At 62.4% G+C, this 25,056-nt stretch overlaps 2 protein-coding genes across 2 annotated transcripts in view; both read right to left on the minus strand.

The window, feature by feature from the left end:
* Positions 1 to 144: 144 nt before the first annotated feature.
* Positions 145 to 1,354, minus strand: QPRT (quinolinate phosphoribosyltransferase; the record flags this gene model as incomplete). The annotated part of the gene is given in 5 exon segments (XM_052779332.1): positions 145 to 226; positions 228 to 365; positions 367 to 426; positions 428 to 717; positions 1,255 to 1,354. Coding segments are annotated over 5 exon segments (670 nt in total), but the record flags the coding sequence as incomplete, so codon positions are not given.
* Positions 1,355 to 2,101: 747 nt separating this feature from the next.
* Positions 2,102 to 25,056, minus strand: part of LOC128138049 (sarcoplasmic/endoplasmic reticulum calcium ATPase 1-like) — a 30,799-nt gene continuing 7,844 nt past the window's right edge. The window contains 15 exon segments of the mRNA XM_052779333.1: positions 2,102 to 2,206; positions 4,118 to 4,235; positions 5,328 to 5,445; positions 6,535 to 6,668; positions 7,861 to 7,946; positions 9,014 to 9,107; positions 9,109 to 9,217; positions 11,373 to 11,593; positions 15,092 to 15,427; positions 16,641 to 16,859; positions 18,334 to 18,459; positions 19,211 to 19,342; positions 19,456 to 19,558; positions 20,868 to 20,956; positions 22,302 to 22,468. Of these exon segments, the coding sequence (XP_052635293.1) occupies positions 2,172 to 2,206; positions 4,118 to 4,235; positions 5,328 to 5,445; positions 6,535 to 6,668; positions 7,861 to 7,946; positions 9,014 to 9,107; positions 9,109 to 9,217; positions 11,373 to 11,593; positions 15,092 to 15,427; positions 16,641 to 16,859; positions 18,334 to 18,459; positions 19,211 to 19,342; positions 19,456 to 19,558; positions 20,868 to 20,956; positions 22,302 to 22,468 (2,087 nt within the window). The 3' untranslated portion in view covers positions 2,102 to 2,171.

The raw sequence follows: 25,056 nt of genomic DNA on the forward strand, positions 1-25,056 counted from the left end.
GATTTCCCCCCCCCAAATCAGGATTACCCCCCCCCAAAAAGGGGATTTTTCGCCCCCCGCCCCCAAATTTCCCCCAGCCAATCAGCGGTCCCGTCCCCCCAAATTGGGGTCACCCCCCAATTTAGGGGTCCCCCCCCCCCAAACCTGCTCGAGGGGGGCGCGGGGCGGCCAGCAGGTGATTATCCTTCAGCAGCAGGAGCCCGCCCCCCAAGCCGTAGCGATGGGGGCTCGGCCCCTCCCACCGCCAAAGCGTATTTCTCGGCCAATCGAAACCCGGGCGTCGTCTTCCTGGTCCCGGCCACCGTCCCCGCCCAACCGGCTTCCCGGGCCGCCGTCACCGCCCGGGCGGCGGCCGTCGCCACCCCCGCTGCAACGCCCCAAGCAGTTGAGCGCGACCCTCTCGGCCAATAGCAAGCCGGCGCCGGGGTCCTTCCACCTCGGCCACCACCGTCCTCCCGGCGGGTAACGGGGAACCTTCCGGCACCCGCCACGTCACCCGGCACCCCGTTTCCACCCAGGCCGCTTCGGCGAAGGGCGCGCCCGCCAGCACCCCTTCCGATTTGCAGAGCAGCTCGGCCCGCCGTGGGGCGCGACCCACGGCCGAGGACGCCGGGTCCGGGGCCGCGGCGTCTTCTTCCAACCAAGCGCGGGCCAGAGCTTGGAGCTTGTGGGGCGGCAGAAGGGCCCACGGGTCCGGCGGCGGGGCGGCCATGGAGCCTGGGGGGGAGCGGAGAGGAGGGGGAAGAGGGGACAGAGTGGCGCCGGCGCCCAAAGGGACCGTAGAGATGGAGGAAGAGGGGCCAGAGTGGCACTGGTGCTGTAAAAGGAGCATAGAGTGCTAGGAATAAGGGCCAGAGTGGCACCAGTGCTGTAAAAGGAGCATCGAGTGCTGGGAAGAGGGGACAGAGTGGTACCGGTGCCCAAAGGGACCATAGAGATGGGGGAAGAGGGGCCAGAGTGGCACCAGTGCCCAAAGGGAGCATAGAGACAGGGGAAGAGGAGCCAGAGTGGCACTGGTGCCCAAAGGGACCATAGAGTGCCGGGAAGAGGGGCCAGAGTGGCACTAGCACCCAAAGGGACCATAGAGACAGGGGAAGAGGGGCCAGAGTGGCACCAGTACTGTAAAGAGACCATAGAGTGCTGGGAAGAAGGGCCAGAGTGGCACTGCTGCCCAAAGGGACCATAGAGACAGGGGAAGAGGAGCCAGAGTGGCACCGGTGCCCTAAGAGACCATAGAGTGCTGGGAAGAGGCACCAGAGCGGCACCGGCGTCCAAAGGGACCATAGAGTGCCAGGAAGAGGGGCCAGAGCGGCGCCGGTGCCCTGGGTGCCCACCGGGTTCCTGCCCCGCCCATGACCACGCCCAAGCAACGGTGTCCTGCCCCATAGAACCCCCCCAACCCCCCCATCCTGCCCCACATCCCCTCCCCCCCCCCCCCCCCGCGCTTGGGGCCGCCGCCCTCCCCTCCCCCACCCGGCCACGCCGGGTCCAAAGTCCGGCCGGGATTGGCCACGTCTCCCGGCCCCGCCCTTCCCCGTGACCCCCAAGTGGGGCCGGACCCCCCCCCCCCCAACACCGTGGGGCTGGGAGGGAGGTTGGGGGTCGCACTGACCTGCAGAGCCGGGAGTTTGGGGGGGGGGCGCGGCGAGTGAGCCCCGAATCGACGGGGGTCGGGGGTGGTCTTAGCTGGGGGCGGGGTCAGCCCCCCGGCCCCGCCCTGGGGCGGGGATCTTTCCCCAAGCCCCGCCCCCCAAAGAGGGCTGGGGACACGCCCGGACCCCCAAAATAAGGGGTGATATGGGGCAGCCGCACCCCAAAATTTGAGAGGGGGGGTGTCACTCCCCCCGTCGCCTGCCCCCCCCCCCCCAAAGGCCCCTTGGGGGGGCGTGGGAGGGGATGTCGGCCCAACCCCGCCCCCTCCGCCCCAGGCTCCGCCCCTGCCCCGATTGGCTGCCCCATTCATGGCTCCGCCCCCCCCCCAAAAAACAAGGTGGGAGTCGGGCTGGGTGGGGGGTGGGGGGGGCAATTTCCCTTTATTGGCAATAAATAAGCGACGCCGGGGGGGGGGGGCTGCCCCACGGCAAAGGGGGTGACCCACGGCGCTATGGGGTGCCCCACGGCGCCGTGGGGGGGGGCCGAGCAGCTCCGGAGGCGGGGGGGGGACCCCGGGGTCACTTCCGCTTCTTCCGGGTGTCCTCGGCGTCGGCTGTTGGGGTGACGGGGACACGGTGACGTCGTGTGATGTCATAGGTCACCCCCCAACTGCCCCCCAACCTCTGCCCCACACCCCCCCCCCCCCCCCCAAATTACCGTCCTCCCCCTGCGGTGTCAGGGGTGGGGACACGGGGACGTGGGGGGAGACGTGGGGTGACGAGGACGTGGGGGGGTGACCGGGACACAGGCGTGGGGTGACGGGACACGTGTGGGGTGATGGGACACGTGTGGGGTGATGGGACACGTGTGGGGTGACAGGGGACACGTGTGGGGTGACGGGGACGTGTGGGGTGATGGGACACGTGTGGGGTGACGGGACACGTGTGGGGTGATGGGACACGTGAAGGTGACGATGACACGGGAGATGTTGGGGACACAACCGTGGGGTGACGGGACACGTGTGGGGTGACAGGGACGTGTGGGGTGATGGGGACGTGTGGGGTGACGAGGACACGTGAAGGTGACGACATGGGAGATGTTGGGGACACAACCGTGGGGTGATGGGACACGTGGGGTGACGGGGACGTGGCTGTGGGGTGATGGGACACGTGAAGGTGACAACGACATGGGACATGTTGGGGACACAACCGTGGGGTGATGGGACACGTGGGGTGACGGGGACGTGGCTGTGGGGTGATGGGACACGTGAAGGTGACAACGACATGGGACATGTTGGGGACACAACCGTGGGGTGATGGGACACGTGGGGTGACGGGGACGTGGCTGTGGGGTGATGGGACACGTGAAGGTGACAACGACATGGGACATGTTGGGGACACAACCGTGGGGTGATGGAGATGTGGGGTGACAGTGACGTGGCCGTGGGGTGACGGGGACGTGTGGGGTGACGAGGACACGTGAAGGTGACAATGACATGGGAGACGATGGGGACACAACCGTGGGGTGACAGTGGGGGACACGTGGGGTGACAGTGGGGGACACGTGGGGTGACAGTGGGGGACACGTGGGGTGACAGTGGGGGGGTACCTGTGGCCGAGGCCGAGGCCGATGGAGGGGACACGAGAGTTTACGCTACGAGGGGGGAGGAAGGGAGAAGATGGCGGTGAGAGACGGAGGAGGGGACTGGGAGGGGGACGGGGGGGGACTGGGAGGTGGTGGGGGGGACTGGGAGACGGTGGGGGGGACGCGGGGAGGGACGGAGAGGGGCAGGGAGGGGACAACGGCGATAGGGAGGGGACAATGGCGATATGGAGGGGACAATCGAGATATGGAGGGGACAATCGCGACAGGGAGGTGACCATGGAGATATGGAGGTGACAATCGAGATATGGAGGGGACAATCAAGATAGGGAGGGGACAACAGCGATAGGGAGGTGACAACGGCAATAGGGGGGGGACAATGGTGATAGGGAGGGGACAATCGAGATAGGGAGGTGACCATGGAGATATGGAGGGGGACAATCGAGATATGGAGGGGACAACGGCGATAGGGAGGGGACAATCGAGATAGGGAGGTGACCATGGAGATATGGAGGGGACAATCGAGATATGAAGGGGACAATCGAGATAGGGAGGGGACAATCGAGATAGGGAGGGGACAATCGAGATAGGGAGGGGACAATCGAGATAGGGAGGTGACCATGGAGATATGGAGGGGACAATCGAGATATGAAGGGGGACAATCGAGATAGGGAGGGGACAATCGAGATAGGGAGGTGACCATGGAGATATGGAGGGGACAATCGAGATATGAAGGGGACAATCGAGATAGGGAGGGGACAATCGAGATAGGGAGGGGACCATGGCGATAGGGAGGTGATGACGGAAGATGGAGGTGACCACGGCAATACAGAGTTGACCACGGAGGCCGGGGGGTGACCAGAAGAGGGGGGCGGGGCCGGGGCGGGGCCGGGGCGGGGCCGGGGCGGGGGCTCCTCCTCACCCTCCAGGTAGTTCCTGGCGACGAACTTGAGGGCCTCGTCCAGCAGGATGACGGGGAAGGAGATCTTCAGCACCATGAACCAGTGCGGCAGGTCCAGGGGCGTCAGCTTGAAGATCATCTGGGGGCGGGGACACACACGCATGGGCTGAGCCGCGACAGACCCCGCCCCCAGCAAGCCACCGTGGCCACCAGCCCCGTGGCTACCACCCCCGATGGCCACCGACCTCCCTGTGGCCACCACCCTCCCCGTGGCCACCACCCCTGATGGCCACCGACCCCTCTACGGCCGTGTCTACCAATTCCCATGGCCACCAACCTCCCCGTGGCCACCAGCCCCATGGCTACCAACCCCGTGGCCACCATCTTGATGGCCACCGACCTCCCCATGGCCGCCAGCCCCGCGGCTACCACCCCTGATGGCCACCGACCCCTCTACGGCCAACAGCCCCGTGTCTACCAACTCCCCCGGCCACCAACCTCCCCGTGGCCACCAGCCCAATGGCCACCAACCTCCCCCGTGGCCACTAAACCTCCCTGGCCACCAACCCCATGGCCACCAACCTCCCCCATGGCCACCAAAGCTCCCCCATGGCCACCAAACCTCCCTGGCCACCAACCCCATGGCCACCAACCTCCCCCATGGCCACCAAAGCTCCCCCATGGCCACCAAACCTCCCTGGCCACCAACCCCATGGCCACCAGCCCCGTGGCCACCAACCCCGATGGCCACCAACCTCCCCCACGGCCACCAAACCTCCCCAGCCACCAAACCCATGGCCACCAACCCCATGGCCACCAACGGCAACGGCCACCAGCCCCGTGGCTACCAACCCCGATGGCCACCAACCTCCCCAATGGCCACCAACCTCCCCGTGGCCACCACCCCTGATGGCCACCAAGCCCTCTGCGGCCGTGTCTACCAACTCCCCATGGCCACCAACCTCCCCCATGGCCACCAAAGCTCCCCCATGGCCACCAAACCTCCCTGGCCACCAACCCCATGGCCACCAGCCCCGTGGCCACCAACCCCGATGGCCACCAACCTCCCCGTGGCCACCACCCCTGATGGCCACCAAGCCCTCTACGGCCGTGTCTACCAACTCCCCATGGCCACCAACCTCCCGGTGGCCACCAACCCCGTGGCCACCAACCCCGTGGCCACCAGCCCCGTGGCCACTAGCCCCGTGGCCACTAGCCCCCCCCTCCTTACGGGCAGCGGGTCGACGTAGAGGATGACGAAGTGGAGGGACATGGAGAGGCAGATGGAGCCCACCAGCCAGATGTTGACCCACGGCGGCATGCGGAGCAGGGATTGGTTCTCGGAGAGGCTGGAGAGGGGACACGGCACGTGGGGGCGGGGACACGCAGCAAGGTGGCGACGATGGTGACGGTGGCGGCGGTGAAGATGGTTGTGGTGGTGGTGGTGGTGGTGGTGGTGATGGTGGTGATGGTGGTGGCGATGGTGGTTAGGGTGGTGTTGGGGACGGTGGTGGTGATGGTGATGATGGTTGCGGTGCTGGGGATGATGGTCGTGGTGGTGGGGATGGTGGTGTTGGTGGTTATGGTGGTGATGGTAGCGTTGGTGATGGTGATGATGGTTATGGTGGTGATGATGGTGATGGTGGCGTTGGTGATGATGGTTATGGTGGTGTTGGTGATGGTGATGATGGTTATGGTGGTGATGGTGATGATGGTTATGGTGGTGATGGTTATGGTGGTGATGATGGTGATGGTGGTGTTGGTGATGATGGTTATGGTGGTGTTGGTGATGGTGATGATGGTTATGGTGGTGATGGTGGTGATGGTTTATGGTGGTGATGATGGTTATGGTGGTGATGGTTATGGTGGTGATGATGGTGATGGTGGTGTTGGTGATGATGGTTATGGTGGTGTTGGTGATGGTGGTGATGGTTATGGTGGTGATGGTGATGATGGTTATGGTGGTGATGATGGTGATGGTGGTGTTGGTGATGATGGTTATGGTGGTGTTGGTGATGGTGGTGATGGTTATGGTGGTGATGATGGTGATGGTGGTGTTGGTGATGACGGTTATGGTGGTCGTGATGGTGATGATGGTGGCGTCGGTGATGATGGTGATGGTGGTGATGATGGTGGTGATGGTGATGGTGGCGACCATAGCGCCAGCGATGGCCATGATGGTTACGGTGGCCACGATGGTGATGATGGCGGCGTCGGTGATGATGGCGATGGCCGTGTTGGCGATGGTGATGATGGTGATGGTGGTGTCAGTGATGGTGGTGATGGTGGTGATAGTGGTGGTGATGATGGTGGTGATGGTGATGGTGGTGACAATAGCGCCAACGATGGCGACGACGGTTACGGTGGCGTTGGCGGTGGTGGTGATGGTGATAGCGTTGGCGATGATGGCGATGGTGGCGAGGAAGACCAAGCCCTACCTGTTGAGGGCGTTGCACATCTCGATGGTGACCAGGACGGAGAGGGCCATGGTCATGGGCACCGGCGACTCAAAGATCTCGCAGTCCAAGCCCTCGAACTCCACGTTGTGCTCCGTGCACTGCATGAAGTGGGTCTGCGGGGACACCGGCGGTGACGTCGCCGCGGTGACATCACCGCGGTGACGTCGCCGCGGCGACGCCGCCGGGGTGGTGAGGGGGACGGTGGGGAGCTTGGAGTCAGGGTGAAGATGGGAGGGGTGAGCAGGAGGACCCCGGGATCCACCACGGGGGTGGCGGGGCCACCATGGGGACCTTGGGGCCACCATGGGGATGGTGGGGCCATCACGAAGACCTTGGGGCCACCATGGGGATGGCAGGGCCATCAGGAGGACCTTGGGGCCACCACGGGGACCTTGGGGCCACCATGAGGACCTTGGGGCCACCACGGGGATGGTGGGGCCATCATGAGGACCTTGGGGCCACCACGGGGACCTTGGGGCCACCACGGGGATGGTGGTGCCATCACGAGGACCTTGGGGCCACCACGGGGACCTTGGGGCCACCATGGGGATGGAGGGGCCATCACAAGGAGCTTGGGGCCACCATGGGGATGGCGGGGGCCATCATGAGGACCTTGGGGCCACCATGGGGACCTTGGGGCCACCATGGGGATGGAGGGGCCATCACGGGGACCTTGGGGCCACCATGGGGATGGTGGGGCCATCATGAGGACCTTGGGGCCACCATGAGGACCTTGGGGCCACCACGGGGACCTTGGGGCCACCACGGGGATGGAGGGGCCATCACGGGGACCTTGGGGCCACCATGGGGACCTTGGGGCCACCACGGGGATGGCAGGGCCATCATGAGGACCTTGGGGCCACCATGGGGACCTTGGGGCCACCATGGGGATGGAGGGGCCATCACAAGGAGCTTGGGGCCACCATGGGGATGGCGGGGCCATCATGAGGACCTTGGGGCCACCATGGGGACCTTGGGGCCACCATGGGGATGGAGGGGCCATCACGGGGACCTTGGGGCCACCATGGGGATGGTGGGGCCATCATGAGGACCTTGGGGCCACCATGAGGACCTTGGGGCCACCACGGGGACCTTGGGGCCACCACGGGGATGGAGGGGCCATCACGGGGACCTTGGGGCCACCATGGGGACCTTGGGGCCACCATGGGGATGGCGGGGCCATCAGGAGGACCTTGGGGCCACCACGGGGACCTTGGGGCCACCATGGGATCATGGCGACCCTGGGGTCCCCCTGGGGACCCGGTGGTTGTCATCGGGGTGGGGCGGGGGGTGTCCAGCACTCACCAGCTGGTGGTAGGTGACGCCGGGACCATCGTCGGCGTAGAGGAACCACCACGCCGCCGCGCCCACGGTGGCGGCACCCACGTACCCTGGGGAGAGAGCACGGGGGGTGAGACGGGGTGGGGGACCACCACCATGGGGGGGGGCTACAAGGGACCACCACCATGGGGGTCTACGTGAGACCACCAGCATGGAGACCTACAAGGGATCATCATGGGGGTCTACAAGGGGGCACCAGGGGGGTGTAGAAGAGACCACCACCACATGGACCTACAAGAGACCACCATGGGGGTCTACAAGACATCCTCATGGGGGTCTCGAAGAGACCACCACCCCGAAGATCTACAAGAGACCACCACGGGGGTCTACAATGGGGCACCAGGGGGGTCTACAAGAGACCACCACCACGTGGACCTACAAGAGACCACCATGGGGGTCTACAAGACATCACCATGGGGGTCTAGAAGTGCCCCCCACCATGGAGACCTACAAGAGAGCACCATGGGGGTCTACAAGGGGGCACCAGGGGGGTCTAGAAGCGACCATCACCATGGAGATCTACAGGAGACCACCATGGGGGGCTACAAGACATCACCATGGGGGTCTACAAGAGACCACCACCCCAAAGATCTACAAGAGACCACCATGGGGGTCTACAATGGGGCACCAGGGGGGTCTACAGGAGACCACCACCCCGAAGATCTACAAGAGACCACCATGGGGGTCTACAAGCCATCACCATGGGGGTCTAGAAGTGCCCCCCACCATGGAGACCTACAAGAGACCACCATGGGGGTCTCCAAGACATCACCATGGGGGTCTAGAAGTGCCCCCCACCATGGAGACCTACAAGAGACCACCATGGGGGTCTACAAGAGACCACCACCACGTGGACCTACAAGAGAGCACCATGGGGGTCTCCAAGCCATCCTCATGGGGGTCTCGAAGCGCCCCCCCGCCCCGAAGACCTCCAAGATCCCACCGCGGAGGTCTCCGAGAGCCCGCCGCCACCCCGCATCTCTCCAAGGCGTCCCCACCGGCGGGGGGGGGGGGGGCACCTCCGACAGCCCCTCCCAAAGGTCTCGGGGTGGGGCGGGGTGGGGCGGGGGTGGGGCGGGGTGGGGCGGGGTGGGGCGGGGCGGTCCTCGCGTCTCACCCCCGATGGCCAAGTAGCGGAAGAAGAGCCACCCGCTGATGAGGGGCTCCTTGGGGCTGCGGGGGGGCTTGTCCATGATGTCCAGGTCGGGGGGGGTTGAAGCCGAGGGCGGTGGCCGGCAGCCCGTCCGTCACCAGGTTGACCCAAAGGAGCTGGACCGGGATCAAGGCCTCCGGCAAACCCAGCGCCGCCGTCAGGAAGATGCTGGGGGGGGGGGCGGGAGGCGGCGGGGAGGTTGGGGGGGGGAACTGGGAGGGACTGGGAGGGAGGAGGGGGGGACTGGGAGGGACTGGGAGGGGGGGGAGGGGGGGAGTTGGGGGGAGCGGGGGGGGACTGGGAGGGTTGGGGGGGGACTGGGGGGGACTGGGAGGGTTGGGGGGGGACCGGGAGGGACTGGGAGGGGTGTCGGGGGGAACGGGGAGGGACTGGGAGGGGTGTCGGGGGGAACTGGGAGGGACTGGGGAGGTGGGTGGGGGGCGAGGGGAACTGGGGGTGATTGTGGGATTGGGGGGAGTTGGGGGTTTGGGGGGGAGCGGTGGGGCTGGGGGGGACTGGGAGGGACTGGGAGGGGTGTCAGGGGGAACGGGGAGGGACTGGGAGGGGTGTCGGGGGGAACTGGGAGGGACTGGGAGGGAGTGGGGAGGGGGGGGAGGGTAGGGAGGGGAAAGGGGGAGTGGGGGAGTTGGGGGGTTGGGGGGGAGCGGTGGGGCTGGAGGGGTTTTGGGGGGGACTGGGAGGGTTGGGGGGGGACTGGGAGGGACTGGGAGGGGTGTCAGGGGGAACTGGGAGGGACTGGGGAGGGGGGGGAGGGTGGGGAGGGGAAAGGGGGAGTGGGGGAGTTGGGGGGTTGGGGGGGAGCGGTGGGGAGGGGGGGATTTGGGGGGGACTGGGAGGGTTGGGGGGGGACTGGGAGGGACTGGGAGGGGTGTCAGGGGGAACGGGGAGGGACTGGGAGGAAGTGGGGAGGGTGGGGAGGGTAGGGGGTTGAGGGGAAATGAGGGGGGATTGGGGGATTTGGGGGTTTGGGGGGGACTGGTGGGACTGGAAGGGATTGGGGGAGACTGGGAGGGTTGGGGGGGGGACTGGGAGGAGCTGGGAGGGGTGTCAGGGGAAACTGGGAGGAACTGGGGAGGAACTGGGGAGGTGGGTGGGAGTCGAGGGGAAATGGGGGTGATTGTGGGATTGGGGGGAGTTGGGGGTTTGGGGGGGGAGCGGTGGGGCTGGAGGGGACTGGGAGGAACTGGGAGGGGCGTCGGGGAAGTGGGAGGAACTGGGAGGGGCGTCAGGGGGAACTGGGAGGAACTGGGGAGGTGGGTGGGGGGCGGGGGTCAAGGGGAACTGGGGGTGATAATGGGAATTGGGGGGACTTGGGGGAACCAGTGGGGCTGGAGGGGACTGGGGGGACTGGGAGGCGGGTCAAGGGGAACTGGGGGTGACTGGGAGGAACTGGGAGGGGGGTCAGGGGGGAACTGGGGACGATCACGGCAACTGGGGGGATTTGGGGGTCTGGGGGGAAGCAGTGGGGCTGGAGGGGATTGGGGGGGACTGGGAGGAACTGGGAGGGGGATCAAGGGGAACTGGGGGGGACTGGGAGGAACTGGGAGGGGGATCAGGGGGGAACTAGGATGAACTGGGGAAGTTTGGGTGGACCGGAGGGACCTGGGGGGGGACCAAGGGGGTTTGGGGCGGCCAGGAGGGAACTGGAGAAACTGGTGGGAATGGGGGGGGACTAGAAGGAAGCTGGCGAGACGGGGGGGGCACTGGGATTAACTGGGAGGGGGATCGGGGGGAACTGGGATGAACTGGGGAAGTTTGGGTGGATTGGAGGGACCGGGGGGGGGCTGGGGGGGACCAAGGGGGTTTGGGGCGGCCAGGAGGGAACTGGAGAAACTGGTGGGAATGGGGAGGGACTAGAAGGAAGCTGGTGAGACGGGGGGGGACTAGAAGGAAGCTGGCGAGACGGGGGGGCACTGGGACGAACTGGGAGGAACTGGGGAAGCTCGGGTGGACCGGAGGGACCCGGGGGGCGGACCAAGGGGGTTTGGGGCGGCCAGGAGGGAACTGGAGAAACTGGTGGGAACGGGTGGGACTAGAAGGAAGCTGGTGAGACGGGGGGGGACTAGAAGGAAGCTGGCGAGATGGGGGGGCACTGGGACGAACTGGGAGGAACTGGGGAAGCTCGGGTGGACCGGAGGGACCCGGGGGGCGGACCAAGGGGGTTTGGGGCGGCCAGGAGGGAACTGGAGAAACTGGTGGGAACGGGTGGGATCGGACGGGGCTAGAAGGAAGCCGGCGAGACGGGGCGGGAGGCGGGCACTGGGAGGAACTGGGAGGAACTGGGAGGCCGTCGCCCTCTCACCAGACCACCTCGCCGACGTTGGAGGAGATGAGGTAGCGGATGAACTGCTTCATGTTGTTGTAGATGGCCCGGCCCTCTTCCACCGCCGCCACGATGGTGGAGAAGTTGTCGTCGGCCAAGACCATCTCGGACGCCGTCTTGGCCACCGCCGTCCCCGAGCCCATGGCGATGCCGATTTCGGCTTTCTTCAGCGCCGGCGCGTCGTTCACCCCGTCGCCCGTCTGTGCCGGGGAGGGAGGGATCGGCGTCGGGTGCGGGGGGAGGTCTCCCGAGGGGGGGGGTGGGTCTCGCAAGAGGGTGGTGGGTCTTCCAAGGGGGGTTATGGGTCTCCCAAGGGAGTTATGGGTCTTCCAAGAAGGTGGTGGGTCTCCCAAAGGTGGGTTATGGGTCTCCCAAGAGGGTGGTGGGTCTCCCAAGGGTGGTGGTGGGTCTCCCAAGGGGGTTATGGGTCTCCCAAGAGGGTTATGAGTCTCCCAGAGATGGTTATGGGTCTCCCAAGGGGGTTATGGGTCTCCCAAGGGTGGTGGTGGGTCTGCCAAGAGGGTGGTGGGTCTCCCAAGGGGGTTATGGGTCTCCCAAGGGTGGTGGTGGGTCTCCCAAGGGGGTTATGGGTCTTCCAAAGGTGGTTATGGGTCTTCCAAGGGGGGTTATGGGTCTCCCAAGAGGGTGGTGGGTCTCCCAAGGGGGTTATGGGTCTCCCAAGGGTGGTGGTGGGTCTCCCAAAGGTGGTTAGGGGTCTCCCAAGAGGGTGGTGGGTCTCCCAAGGGGGGTTATGGGTCTCCCAAGGGTGGTGGTGGGTCTCCCAAAGGGAGTTATGGGTCTTCCAAGAAGGTGGTGGGTCTCCCAAAGATGGTTATGGGTCTTCCAAGGGGGGTTATGGGTCTCCCAAGGGGGTTATGGGTCTCCCAAGGGGGTGGTGGGTCTCCCAAGGGGGTTATGGGTCTTCCAAGAAGGTGGTGGGTCTTCCAAAGGTGGGTTATGGGTCTCCCAAGGGTGGTGGTGGGTCTCCCAAGGGGGTTATGGGTCTCCCAAGAGGGTTATGAGTCTCCCAGAGATGGTTATGGGTCTCCCAAGGGGGTTATGGGTCTCCCAAGGGTGGTGGTGGGTCTGCCAAGAGGGTGGTGGGTCTCCCAAGGGGGTTATGGGTCTCCCAAGGGGGTTATGGGTCTCCCAAGGGTGGTGGTGGGTCTCCCAAGGGGGGTTATGGGTCTCCCAAAGGTGGTTATGGGTCTCCCAAGGGGGTTATGGGTCTTCCAAAGGTGGTTATGGGTCTTCCAAGGGGGGTTATGGGTCTCCCAAGAGGGTGGTGGGTCTCCCAAGGGGGTTATGGGTCTCCCAAGGGTGGTGGTGGGTCTCCCAAAGGTGGTTAGGGGTCTCCCAAGAGGGTGGTGGGTCTCCCAAGGGGGGTTATGGGTCTCCCAAGGGTGGTGGTGGGTCTCCCAAAGGGGGTTATGGGTCTCCCAAAGATGGTTATGGGTCTCCCAAGGGAGTTATGGGTCTCCCAAGAGGGTGGTGGGTCTCCCAAGGGTGGTGGTGGGTCTCCCAAAGGGAGTTATGGGTCTTCCAAGAAGGTGGTGGGTCTCCCAAAGATGGTTATGGGTCTTCCAAGGGGGGTTATGGGTCTCCCAAGGGGGTTATGGGTCTCCCAAGAGGGTGGTGGGTCTCCCAAGGGGGTTATGGGTCTCCCAAGGAGGGGGTGGGTGCCCCCCGGGGAGGGTATCGGCCACCCTTGAGCCCCAGAGCATCTCCTGGAGAAGTGACGGGACCTCAAGGCTGGGTCAGAGCCACGCCGGAAGGGCCAGGAGCACCCCAGGAGTGACAGTGGACCCCCAGCAGGAGCACCCCAGAGCGATGATGGACCCCCAAAACCACGTCAGAGCGACGTTAGACCCCCGAAACCACGTCACACAGTGATGATGGACCCCCAAAACCATGTCAGAGCGATGCTGGAGCTCCAGGAGCACCCCAGAGCGACATTAGACCCCCAAAACCACGTCACAGAGCAATGATGGACCCCCAAAACCACGTCACACGGTGATGATGGACCCCCAAAACCCACATCGGAGCGATGTTAGACCCCCAAACCCACGTCACACAGCGATGATGGGCCCCCAAACCCACGTCAGAGCGATGCTGGAGCTCCAGGAGCACCCCAGAGCGATGTTAGACCCCCGAAACCACGTCACACGGTGTTGATGGACCCCCAAAAACCATGTCACAGAGCAATGATGGACCCCCAAAACCCACATCAGAGCGATGCTGGAGCTCCAGGAGCACCCCAGAGCGACATTAGACCCCCAAAACCACGTCACACAGTGATGATGGACCCCCAAAACCATGTCAGAGCGACGTCAGACCCCCGAAACCACGTCACACAGCGATGATGGGCCCCCAAAACCATGTCAGAGCAACATTAGACCCCCAAAACCACGTCACACAGCGACGATGGACCCCCAAAACCACGTCAGAGCGATGCTGGAGCTCCAGGAGCACCCCAGGGCAATGATGGACCCCCAAAACCACATCAGAGCGACGTTAGACCCCCAAAACCACGTCACACAGCGATGATGGACCCCCAAAACCACGTCAGAGTGATGCTGGAGCTCCAGGAGCACCCCCAGAACGACGTTTAGACCCCCAAAACCACATCACACAGCGACGATGGACCCCCAAACCCACGTCAGAGCGACGTTAGACCCCCAAAACCACGTCACACAGCGATGATGGACCCCCAAAACCATGTCACACAGCAATGATGGACCCCCAAAACCCACATCAGTGATGCTGGAGCTCCAGGAGCACCCCAGAGTGACGTTAGACCCCCAAACCCACGTCACACAGCGATGATGGACCCCCAAAACCACGTCAGAGTGATGCTGGAGCTCCAGGAGCACCCCAGAACGACGTTAGACCCCCAAAACCACATCACACAGCGACGATGGACCCCCAAACCCACGTCAGAGCGATGTTAGACCCCCAAACCCACGTCACACAGCGATGATGGGCCCCCAAAACCACGTCAGAGCGATGCTGGAGCTCCAGGAGCACCCCAGAACGATGATGGACCCCCAAAACCACGTCACACAGAGATGATATACCCCCAAAACCACGTCAGAGCGACGTTAGACCCCCAAAACCACGTCACACAGCGATGATGGACCCCCAAAACCCACATCAGAGCGATGTTAGACCCCCGAAACTACGTCACACAGCGATGATGGACCCCCAAACCCACGTCAGAGCGATGCTGGAGCTCCAGGAGCACCCCAGAGCAATGATGGACCCCCAAAACCCATGTCAGAGCGATGCTAGAGCTCCAGGAGCACCCCAGAGCAATGGTGGACCCCCAAAACCATGTCAGAGCGATGCTGGAGCTCCAGGAGCACCCCAGGGCAATGATGGACCCCCAAAACCACATCAGAGCGACGTTAGACCCCCAAAACCACGTCACACGGCAACGATGGACCCCCAAACCCACGTCAGAGAGATGCTGGAGCTCCAGGAGCACCCCAGAACGATGATGGACCCCCAAAACCACATCACAGGGCGATGATGGACCCCCAAACCCACGTCAGAGCGACGTTAGACCCCCGAAACCACGTCACACGGCGACGATGGACCCCCAAACCCACGTCAGAGCGATGCTGGAGCTCCAGGAGCACCCCAGAGCGACGTTAGACCCCCCAAAACCCCCGTCGGAGCGCCGCCGTGCCCCTCACCATGGCGGTGATCTCGTCGAAAGACTGGAGGAACTCCACGATCTTGGACTTGTGGGTGGGCTCCACGCGGGCGAAGCAGCAGGCGCGGCGGCAGGCTTCCCGCTGCTCGGCGGGGGGCAGGTCGTCGAACTCCCGGCCCGTGTACGCCCGTCCCGTCACCTCCTCGTCCTCGCCGAAGATGCCGATGCGGCGGCAGATGGCGATGGCCGTCCCTTTGTTGTCGCCCGTGATCATGATGACCCGGATGCCGGCGTCCCGGCAGAGGTGGATGGAACCCATCACTTCTTTACGGGGCGGGTCCAGCATCCCCACGCAGCCCACGAAGGTCAAGTCCGTCTGGGGGGGGGTGGAAACGGGGACGGATGGGACCGAGGAGCCCGGAAAGGGGACACCGGACACCCGTGGAGGACCAAGGACCCCAAAAAGGGGACACCGGACACCCTTGAAGGACCAAGGACGCCCCCAGAGAAGGTTTTCGTGGCCATATGGGACCAGGGACCCCAAAAAGTGGACACCGGACACCCTTGAAGGACCAAGGACCCCCCCAGAGAAGGTTTTACGTGGCCATAGGGGACCAAGGACCCCAAAAAGTGGACATCAGACACCCTTGAAGGACCAAGGACCTCCCCGAGAAGGTTTTACGTGGCCAAATGGGACTGGGGACCCCAAAATGGGGACACTGGACACCCGTGAAGGACCAAGGACCCCAAAAAGGGGACACCAGACACCATTGAAGGACCAAGGACCCTCCCAGAGAAGGTTTTACGTGGCCATATGGGACCGGGGACCCCAAAAAGTGGACACTGGACACCCATGAAGGACCAAGGACCCCCAAAAATGGACATCAGACACCCTTGAAGGACCAAGGACCCCCCCAGAGAAGGTTTTACGTGGCCATATGGGACCAGGGACCCCAAAACAGGGACACTGGACACCCATGAAGGACCAAGGACCCCAAAAAATGGACATCAGACACCCGTGAAGGACCAAGGACACCCAAAAAGGGGAAACCGGACACCCTTGAAGGACCAAGGACCCCCCCAGAGAAGGTTTTACGTGGCCATATGGGACCAGGGACCCCAAAATGGGGACACTGGACACCCTTGAAGGACCAAGGACCCCAAAAAGGGGACACCGGACACCCGTGAAGGACCAAGGACCCCCCCGAGAAGGTTTTACGTGGCCATATGGGACTGGGGACCCCAAAAAGTGGACACCGGACACCCGTGAAGGACCAAGGACCTCCAAAAATGGACACCAGACACCCTTGAAGGACCAAGGACCCTCCCAGAGAAGGTTTTCGTGGCCATATGGGACCGGGGACCCCAAAATGGGGACACCGGACACCTGTGAAGGACCCAGAACCCCAAAAAGTGGACACCAGACACCCTTGAAGGACCAAGGACCCCCCCAAGAAGGTTTTACGTGGCCATATGGGACCAAGGACCCCCCCAAGAAGGGGTCACACGGGACTGGAGACCCCCCAGAAGGCTTCACAGGAGGGCAGGGAACCCCCCCGAGATCCCGATCCCCCCCCCCCCAAAATCACCTCGTACTCGGCGAATTTGGTGGAGTCCTCCAGGACCATGTCCTCCTTCTTGGGGGGGGTGTCGCGGGTGGCCAAGGCCAGGCAGCGTAGGGTGTCGCGGCCGGTGCCCCACTCCTTGATGATGGTGAGGATCTTCTCCTTGACCATCGGCGTCAGGGGCACCCGCGTGGTGCCCACCCGGACGTAGTTGCAGCGGTCGATGACGCCCTCGGGGGCACCCTGGGGGGGGGGACGCGGCGGTGGGACGTGGGGACGCGGTGGTGGGTCACGGGGACGCGGTGGTGGGACACGAGGAGACGGTGATGGGACACGAGGAGATGGTGGTGGGACACGAGGAGACGGTGGTGGGTCACAGGGACGTGGGGACACGGTGATGGGTCATGGGCACACGGTGGTGGGACACGAGGACACGGTGATGGGTCGTGGGGACGTGGTGATGGCTCATGGGGACGTGGTGGTGGGACAACGAGGAGATGGTGATGGGACACAAGGAGATGGTGATGGGACATGAGGACACGCTGATGGGACACGAGGACACGGTGGTGGGACATGAGGAGATGGTGATGGGACACAAGGAGACGGTGATGGGACACAAGGACATGGTGATGGGTTGTGGGGACGTGGTGGTGGGACAACGAGGAGATGGTGATGGGACACGAGGACACGCTGATGGCACACGAGGAGACGGTGATAGGTTGTGGGGACGTGGTGATGGCTCATGGGGACGTGGTGGTGGGACACGAGGAGACGGTGATGGGACACGAGGACACGGTGATGGGACATGAGGAGATGGTGATGGGACACGAGGAGACGGTGGTGGGACACGAGGACACAGTGGTGGGACACAAGGAGACGGTGATGGGACACAAGGACATGGTGATGGGTTGTGGGGACGTGGTGATGGCTCATGGGGACGTGGTGGTGGGACAACGAGGAGATGGTGATGGGACACAAGGAGATGGTGATGGGACACAAGGAGATGGTGATGGGACATGAGGACACGCTGATGGGACACGAGGAGACGGTGGTGGGACATGAGGACACAGTGGTAGGACACGAGGACACGGTGATGGGACACGAGGACACGGTGATGGGACACGAGGACACGGTGGTGGGACACAAGGAGATGGTGATGGGTCACGGGGACGTGGTGATGGGCAGGGACATGGTGATGGGACACGAGGACACGGTGATGGGTCACAGGGACATGGGGACACGGTGATGGGTCATGGGCACGTGGTGGTGGGACACGAGGAGATGGTGATGGGACACGAGGACACAGTGGTGGGACATGAGCACACGGTGGTGGGACACGAGGACACGGTGATGGGTCGTGGGGACGTGGGGACACAGTGATGGACGCAGGGACATGGTGATGGGTGGTGAGGACGTGGTGATGGGTCGCGGGGACGTGGTGGTAGAATATTGGGTCGTGGTGATGGGTCACGGGGACGTGGTGATGGGACGTGGGGACGCGGTGATGGGACACGGGGTCACGGTGATGGGTCACGGGGACGTGGTGATGGGCAGGGACATGGTGATGGGACACGAGGACACGGCGATGGGTCACGGGGACGTGAGGACACGGCGATGGGTCGTGAGGACACGGCGATGGGTCACGAGGACACAGTGATGGGACGTTGGGCCACCGGGACGTGGTGATGGGCCACGGGGACGTGGCGACGGGGCTCACCTTGACGAACATCTTGTTGCCCACGGCGGCCCGCGAGGCTTTGGCCGGGGAGCAGTAGACGGACATGGACTTGCGGTCGCGGGAGAACTCCAAGGTGAACTCCTTCTTCATCAGCTGCTTGATGACCTGGGGACGGGCGACGTCGTTAGGGGGACGCGGACGTCGTTACGGAGACGCGGACGTCGTTAGGGGGACGGGGGACATTGTTACGGGGACAGGGGATGTCGTTACGGGGACGGGGGACGTCGTTACGGGGACACGGACGTCATTACAGGGACGGGGGACGCCGTTAGGGGGATGCGGACGTCGTTACGGGGACGGGGGACGTCGTTACGGGGACGCGGATGTCGTTACGGGGACGCAGATGTCGTTATGGGGACGGGGGACGTCGTTACGGGGATGGGGGACGTCGTTACAGGGACGGGGGACGTTGTTACGGGGATGCGGACGTCGTTACGGGGACGCGGACATCGTTACGGGGACGCGGACGTCGTTACGGGGACGCGGACGTCGTTACGGGGACGGGGGACGTCATTACGGGGACGCGGACGTCATTACGGGGCCGCGGATGTCGTTACGGGGACGCAGACGTCATTACGGGGACACGGACGTCGTTACGGGGCCGCGGACGTCGTTACGGGGCCGCGGACGTCGTTACGGGGACGGGGGACGTCGTTACGGGGACGCGGACGTTGTTACGGGGACGCGGACGTCATTACGGGGGACAGGACCCCGAGGAAGACGACGGCGGGGGTCAACGAGGTCAACGGCGAAGGCAACGGACGCGGGGTCAACGCGGCGACGGCGGAGGAGACCCGGGGGGGGGGGGGGGGGGACGACACACGCGGTCACCGGGACGAGGAGGGGGACGACTCACGGAATTGCAGGCGTTGGCCCGCTCCACCTTGGAGAGGCTGCGGACGTCGGTGTTGAAGACGTTCATCTTCTCCACCAAGCAGGTGAGGGCCGTCTCCGTCGCCTCGCCCACCTTCTCGTAGACGCCCTTGGCCTGCGGCGGGGGGGGGGACGACGGACGGGACGGAGGCGCGGCGTCACCGGCGGCGTCACCGCCGGGGGGACGGAGGGGACGGGGGGGTTTGGGGGGGGGGGGGGGACGGTCACCTCGTTGTAGTCGAGGGAGGAATCGTTGCAGAGGGCGCAGATGGTGGCCAGCTCCACCAGCCCGTCGTACTGCCCGGCTTTCACGTGTTTCTCCTGTTTCAGGCTTTTTTTTTTTGGGGGGGGGGGACGGACGGGGAGAGGCGGGAGGTTTGGGGACGGGACGCGGGGAGGGGGGGGGGGACGGGGGCGGACACGCTCTGCTGGCACCCCTCGGGGTGGCCCCAGGGACCCCCTGAGTGCCACGATGTCCCCAAGGACCCCCTGACGTCCCCAAGGACCCCCCGATGTCCCCAAAGATCCCCTGATGTCCCCTTGGGTGCCCCAACGTCCCCAAGGACCCCCCAGTGTCCCCAAGGACCCCCCAATGTCCCCTTGGGTGCCCCAACATCCCCAAGGACCCCCTGATGTCCCCCTTGGTACCCCAACGTCCCCAAGGACCCCCCAATGTCCCCTTGGGTGCCCCGACGTCCCCAAGGACCCCCCGACGTCCCCAAGGACCCCCCAACGTCCCCAAGGACCCCCCGATGTCCCCAAGGACCCCCTGATGTCTCCTTGGGTGCCCCAATGTCCCCAAGGACCCCCTGATGTCCCCAAGGACCCCCCGATGTCCCCAAGGACCCCCTGATGTCCCCTTGGTACCCCAACGTCCCCAAGGACCCCTTGATGTCCCCTTGGGTGCCCCGACGTCCCCAAGGACCCCCCGATGTCCCCAAGGACCCCCTGATGTCCCCCTTGGTACCCCAACATCCCCAAGGACCCCCTGATATCCTCCTTGGTACCCCAACGTCCCTAAGGACCCCCTGATGTCCCCAAGGACCCCCTGAGATCCTCCTGGATGCCCCAACGTCCCCAAGGACCCCCCCAATGTCCCCAAGGACCCCCTGATGTCCCCTTGGGTGCCCCAACGTCCCCAAGGACCCCCCGATGTCCCCAAGGACCCCCTGATGTCCCCCTTGGTACCCCAACATCCCCAAGGACCCCCTGATATCCTCCTTGGTACCCCAACGTCCCTAAGGACCCCCTGATGTCCCCAAGGACCCCCTGAGATCCTCCTGGATGCCCCAACGTCCCCAAGGACCCCCCAACGTCCCCAAGGACCCCCTGATGTCCCCCTTGGTACCCCAACATCCCCAAGAACCACCCAACGTCCCTTTGGGTGCCCCGACGTCCCCCAGGACCCCCCCACATCCCCAAGGACCCCGTGACATCCCCTTTGGCTGCCCCGATGTCCCCCAGCCCCTCTTGGCTCCCCCCAAAACCCCCAACACCCCCCCCCAGCGACTCCAACGTCTCCCGGGATCGTCACTAACGGGGAAACCACCCCCCCCCCCCACCCCAAAAAGGGTCGTTACCAGCCCGGGGGGGACAGGGGGACCCCCCAAGAGGGGTCCCCAAGGTCCCAGGTCACTCACACGTCTCCCTCGGGGGCGTAGGTGGAGCCGGTGATGGAGAACTCGTTGAGGGAGCAGACGTCGCCCTCCACCTTCTCCACGACGAACATCTAGCGGGGGGGGGGGGAGCGAGGAGAGAAAAAGGGGTCGGGGGGGTGTCCTGGGGGACACTGAGGGACCCCGGGGATGGCAGGGGGTCTCGGGGGACGTTGAGGCACCCAGGGGGACATCGAGGGGTCTTGGGGGGAGCTTGGAGAACCCGAGGGGACGTAGAGGGGGTCCTGGAGGACCTGAGGGGACGTGTGAAGAAGGTCCCAGGGGATTGTGGGGCACCCGAGGGGACGCGAGGGGTTCTTGGAGGACGTTGGGGCACCCGAGGGGACACAAGAAGGTCCCAGAGGACCGTGGGGCACCCAAGGGGACGTGAGGAGGACTTGGAGCATCCAAGGGGACGTGAGGGGTTCTTGGAGGACATTGCAGCACCCAAGGGAACACGAGAAGGTCCCAGAGGACCATGGGGCACCCAAGGGGACATGAGGAGGACTTGGAGCACCCAAGGGGAAGTGAAGGGTTCCTGGAGGACCGTGAAGCACCCAAGGGGACACGAGAAGGTCCCACAGGACCGTGGGGCACCCAAGGGGACGTGAGGGGTTCTTGGAGGACATTGGGGCACCCAAGGGGACACGAGAAGGTCCCACAGGACCGTGGGGCGCCCAAGGGGACGTGAAGAGGACTTGGAGCACCCAAGGGGACACGAGAAGGTCCCAGAGGACCGTGGGGCACCCAAGGGGACGTGAGGGGTTCTTGGAGGACATTGGGGCACCCAAGGGGACACGAGAAGGTCCCACAGGACCGTGGGGCACCCAAGGGGACATGAAGAGGACTTGGAGCACCCAAGGGGACACGAGAAGGTCCCACAGGACCGTGGGGCACCCAAGGGGACATGAGGGGTTCTTGGAGGACCTTGGAGCACCCAAGGGGACGTGAGGGGTTCTTGGAGGACCGTGGGGCACCCAAGGGGACACGAGAAGGTCCCACAGGACCATGGGGCACCCAAGGGGACGTGAGGGGTTCTTGGAGGACATTGGGGCACCCAAGGGGACACGAGAAGGTCCCACAGGACCGTGGGGCACCCAAGGGGACGTGAAGAGGACTTGGAGCACCCAAGGGGACACGAGAAGGTCCCAGAGGACCGAGGGGCACCCAAGGGGACGTGAGGGGTTCTTGGAGGACCTTGGAGCACCCAAGGGGACACGAGGGGTTCTTGGAGGACCGTGGGGCACCCAAGGGGACACGAGAAGGTCCCACAGGACCGTAGGGCACCCAAGGGGACATGAGGAGGACTGTGAAGCACCCAAGGGGACACGAGAAGGTCCCAGAGGACCTTGGGGCCCCCAAGGGGACGTGAGGGGTTCCCAGGGGACCTCGGGGCACCCTGCGACGGCCCCCCCCTACCTTGCAGACGGACATCTGGTTGGTGGTGAGGGTGCCGGTCTTGTCGGAGCAGATGACGGAGGTGCAGCCCAGGGTCTCCACCGAGGGCAGGCTCCTGACGATGGCGTTCTTCTTGGCCATGCGCCGGGTGCCCAGCGCCAGGCAGGTGGTGATGACGGCCGGGAGCCCTACGGCGACATGTCCCCTCAGCCCCACGGCGGGACCACCGGCCCCACGGCGGGGCCGGGGGAAGGCGACAGGCCCGTGGAGCATCACGTGGGGGGCGTTGCAAGCCCATACGGGGTCAAGGAGGGACGTTCTAAACCCGTATCGGGTCAAGGAAAAGCATTCTGAACCCATACGGGGTCAAGGAGGGACGTTCTAAACCCCTATAGCGTCAAGGACTGACGTTCTAAATCCACAAATAATCAAGGACGGATGTTCTAAACCCACGCGGGATCAAGGATTGGCGTTCTAAACCCACATAAGGTCAAGCGTGGACGTTCTCAACCCACGTAGAGTCAAAAGTTGACGTTCTAAACCCATAAATAATCAAGGACGGACGTTCTAAACCCATATAGCATCAAGGATGGATGTTCTAAACCCATAAATAATCAATGACGGACATTCTAAACCCATATAGAATCAAGCATGCATGTCACAAACCTGTAAAAGGTCAAAAATGGCCCTTACAAACCCATAGAACATCCAAGACGGACATTTTACATCCATCTAGAGTCAAAGATGGACGTTACAATCCCATAAATGATCGAAGACGGACATTCTAAGGCCATCTAGCATCAAATATGGACATTATAAACCCATAAATTATCAAAAACGGACATGCTAAGCTCATAAAACATCAAAAATGGGCACAATGAACCCATAACTGACCAAAGATAGACATTCTAAACCCATCCAAAATCAAAAATGGACATTTTAAGCCCGTAGAACATCAAAAATGGACATTTTAAGTACCTCTAGGATCGAAAATGGACATTTTAAATCCATTTAGAATCAAAAAAGGACATTGTAAGCCCCTAAGCGATCAAAAATGGACACTACGAACCCGTAAACGATCAAAACCGGACCTTCTAAGCCCATAAATGACCAAAACTTGACCTTCCAAGCCCATAGCTGATCAAAAATGGTCATGACAAACGCGGTAAACGACCAAAACTGGACCTTCTAAGCCCATAACCGATCAAAAATGGTCATGACAAATGTGTAAATGATCAAAAATGGACATTCTAAGCCCACAAATGACTAAAACCGGACATTACGAACCGGTAACTGACCAAAACTTGACCTTCTAAGCCTATAACCGACCAAAAATGGTCATGACAAACGCGTAAATGATCAAAAATGGACCTTCCAAGCCCATAAATGACCAAAACTGGACCTTCTAAGCCCATAACTGCCCAAAACTGGACCTTCTAAGCCCATAACTGATCAAAAATGGTCATGACAAACGCGTAAATGATCAAAAATGGACATTCTAAGCCCACAAATGACGAAAACCGGACATTACGAACCAGTAACCGACCAAAAGTGGACCTTCTAAGCCCATAACCGATCAAAAATGGTCATGACAAACGCGGTAAACGACCAAAACTGGACCTTCTAAGCCCATAACCGATCAAAAATGGTCATGACAAACACGTAAACGACCAAAACTGGACCTTCCAAGCCCATAACCGCCCAAAACCGGACCTTCTAAGCCCATAACCGATCAAAAATGGTCATGATAAAAGTGTAAATGATCAAAAATGGACCTTCCAAGCCCATAACCAACCAAAACTGGACCTTCTAAGCCCATAACCGATCAAAACTGGACCTTCTAAGCCCATAACCGATCAAAAATGGTCATGACAAATGTGTAAATGATCAAAAATGGACATTCTAAGCCCACAAATGACCAAAACCGGACATTACGACCCGGTAACCGACCAAAACTGGACCTTCTAAGCCTATAACCGATCAAAAATGATCATGACAAACGCGTAAATGATCAAAAATGGACCTTCTAAGCCCATAAACGACCAAAACTGGATCTTCTAAGCCCATAACTGATCAAAAATGGTCATGACAAACGTGTAAACGACCAAAACTTGACCTTCTAAGCCCATAGATGACCAAAACTTGACTTTCTAAGCCCATAACCGATCAAAAATGGTCATGACAAATGTGTAAATGATCAAAAACGGACCTTCCAAGCCCATAACCGACCAAAACTGGACCTTCTAAGCCCATTACCAATCAAAAATAGTCATGACAAATGCGTAAATGATCAAAACTTGACCTTCTAAGCCCATAAATGACCAAAACTTGACCTTCTAAGCCCATAACTGATCAAAAATGATCATGACAAATGCGTAAATGATCAAAACTGGACCTTCTAAGTCCATAACCGATCAAAAATGGTCATGACAAACGCGTAAATGATCAAAAATGGACCTTCCAAGCCCATAAATGACCAAAAATGGACCTTCTAAGCCCATAACCGCCCAAAACCAGACCTTCTAAGCCCATAACCAATCAAAAATGGTCATGACAAACGCGTAAATGACCAAAAATGGACCTTCTAAGCCCATAACCGACCAAAACTTGACCTTCTAAGCCCATAACTGATCAAAAATGGTCATGACAAACGCGTAAATGGTCAAAAACGGACCTTCCAAGCCCATAACCGCCCAAAACCGGACCTTCTAAGCCCGTAACGGCCCCAAAGCGGACGTCCCCGTCCCGCAGGAGACGGCGGCCGACCTTCCCGCCC

The sequence above is a fragment of the Harpia harpyja genome (assembly GCF_026419915.1).
Source record: "Harpia harpyja isolate bHarHar1 chromosome 28 unlocalized genomic scaffold, bHarHar1 primary haplotype SUPER_28_unloc_1, whole genome shotgun sequence".
Lineage (NCBI taxonomy): Eukaryota > Metazoa > Chordata > Aves > Accipitriformes > Accipitridae > Harpia > Harpia harpyja.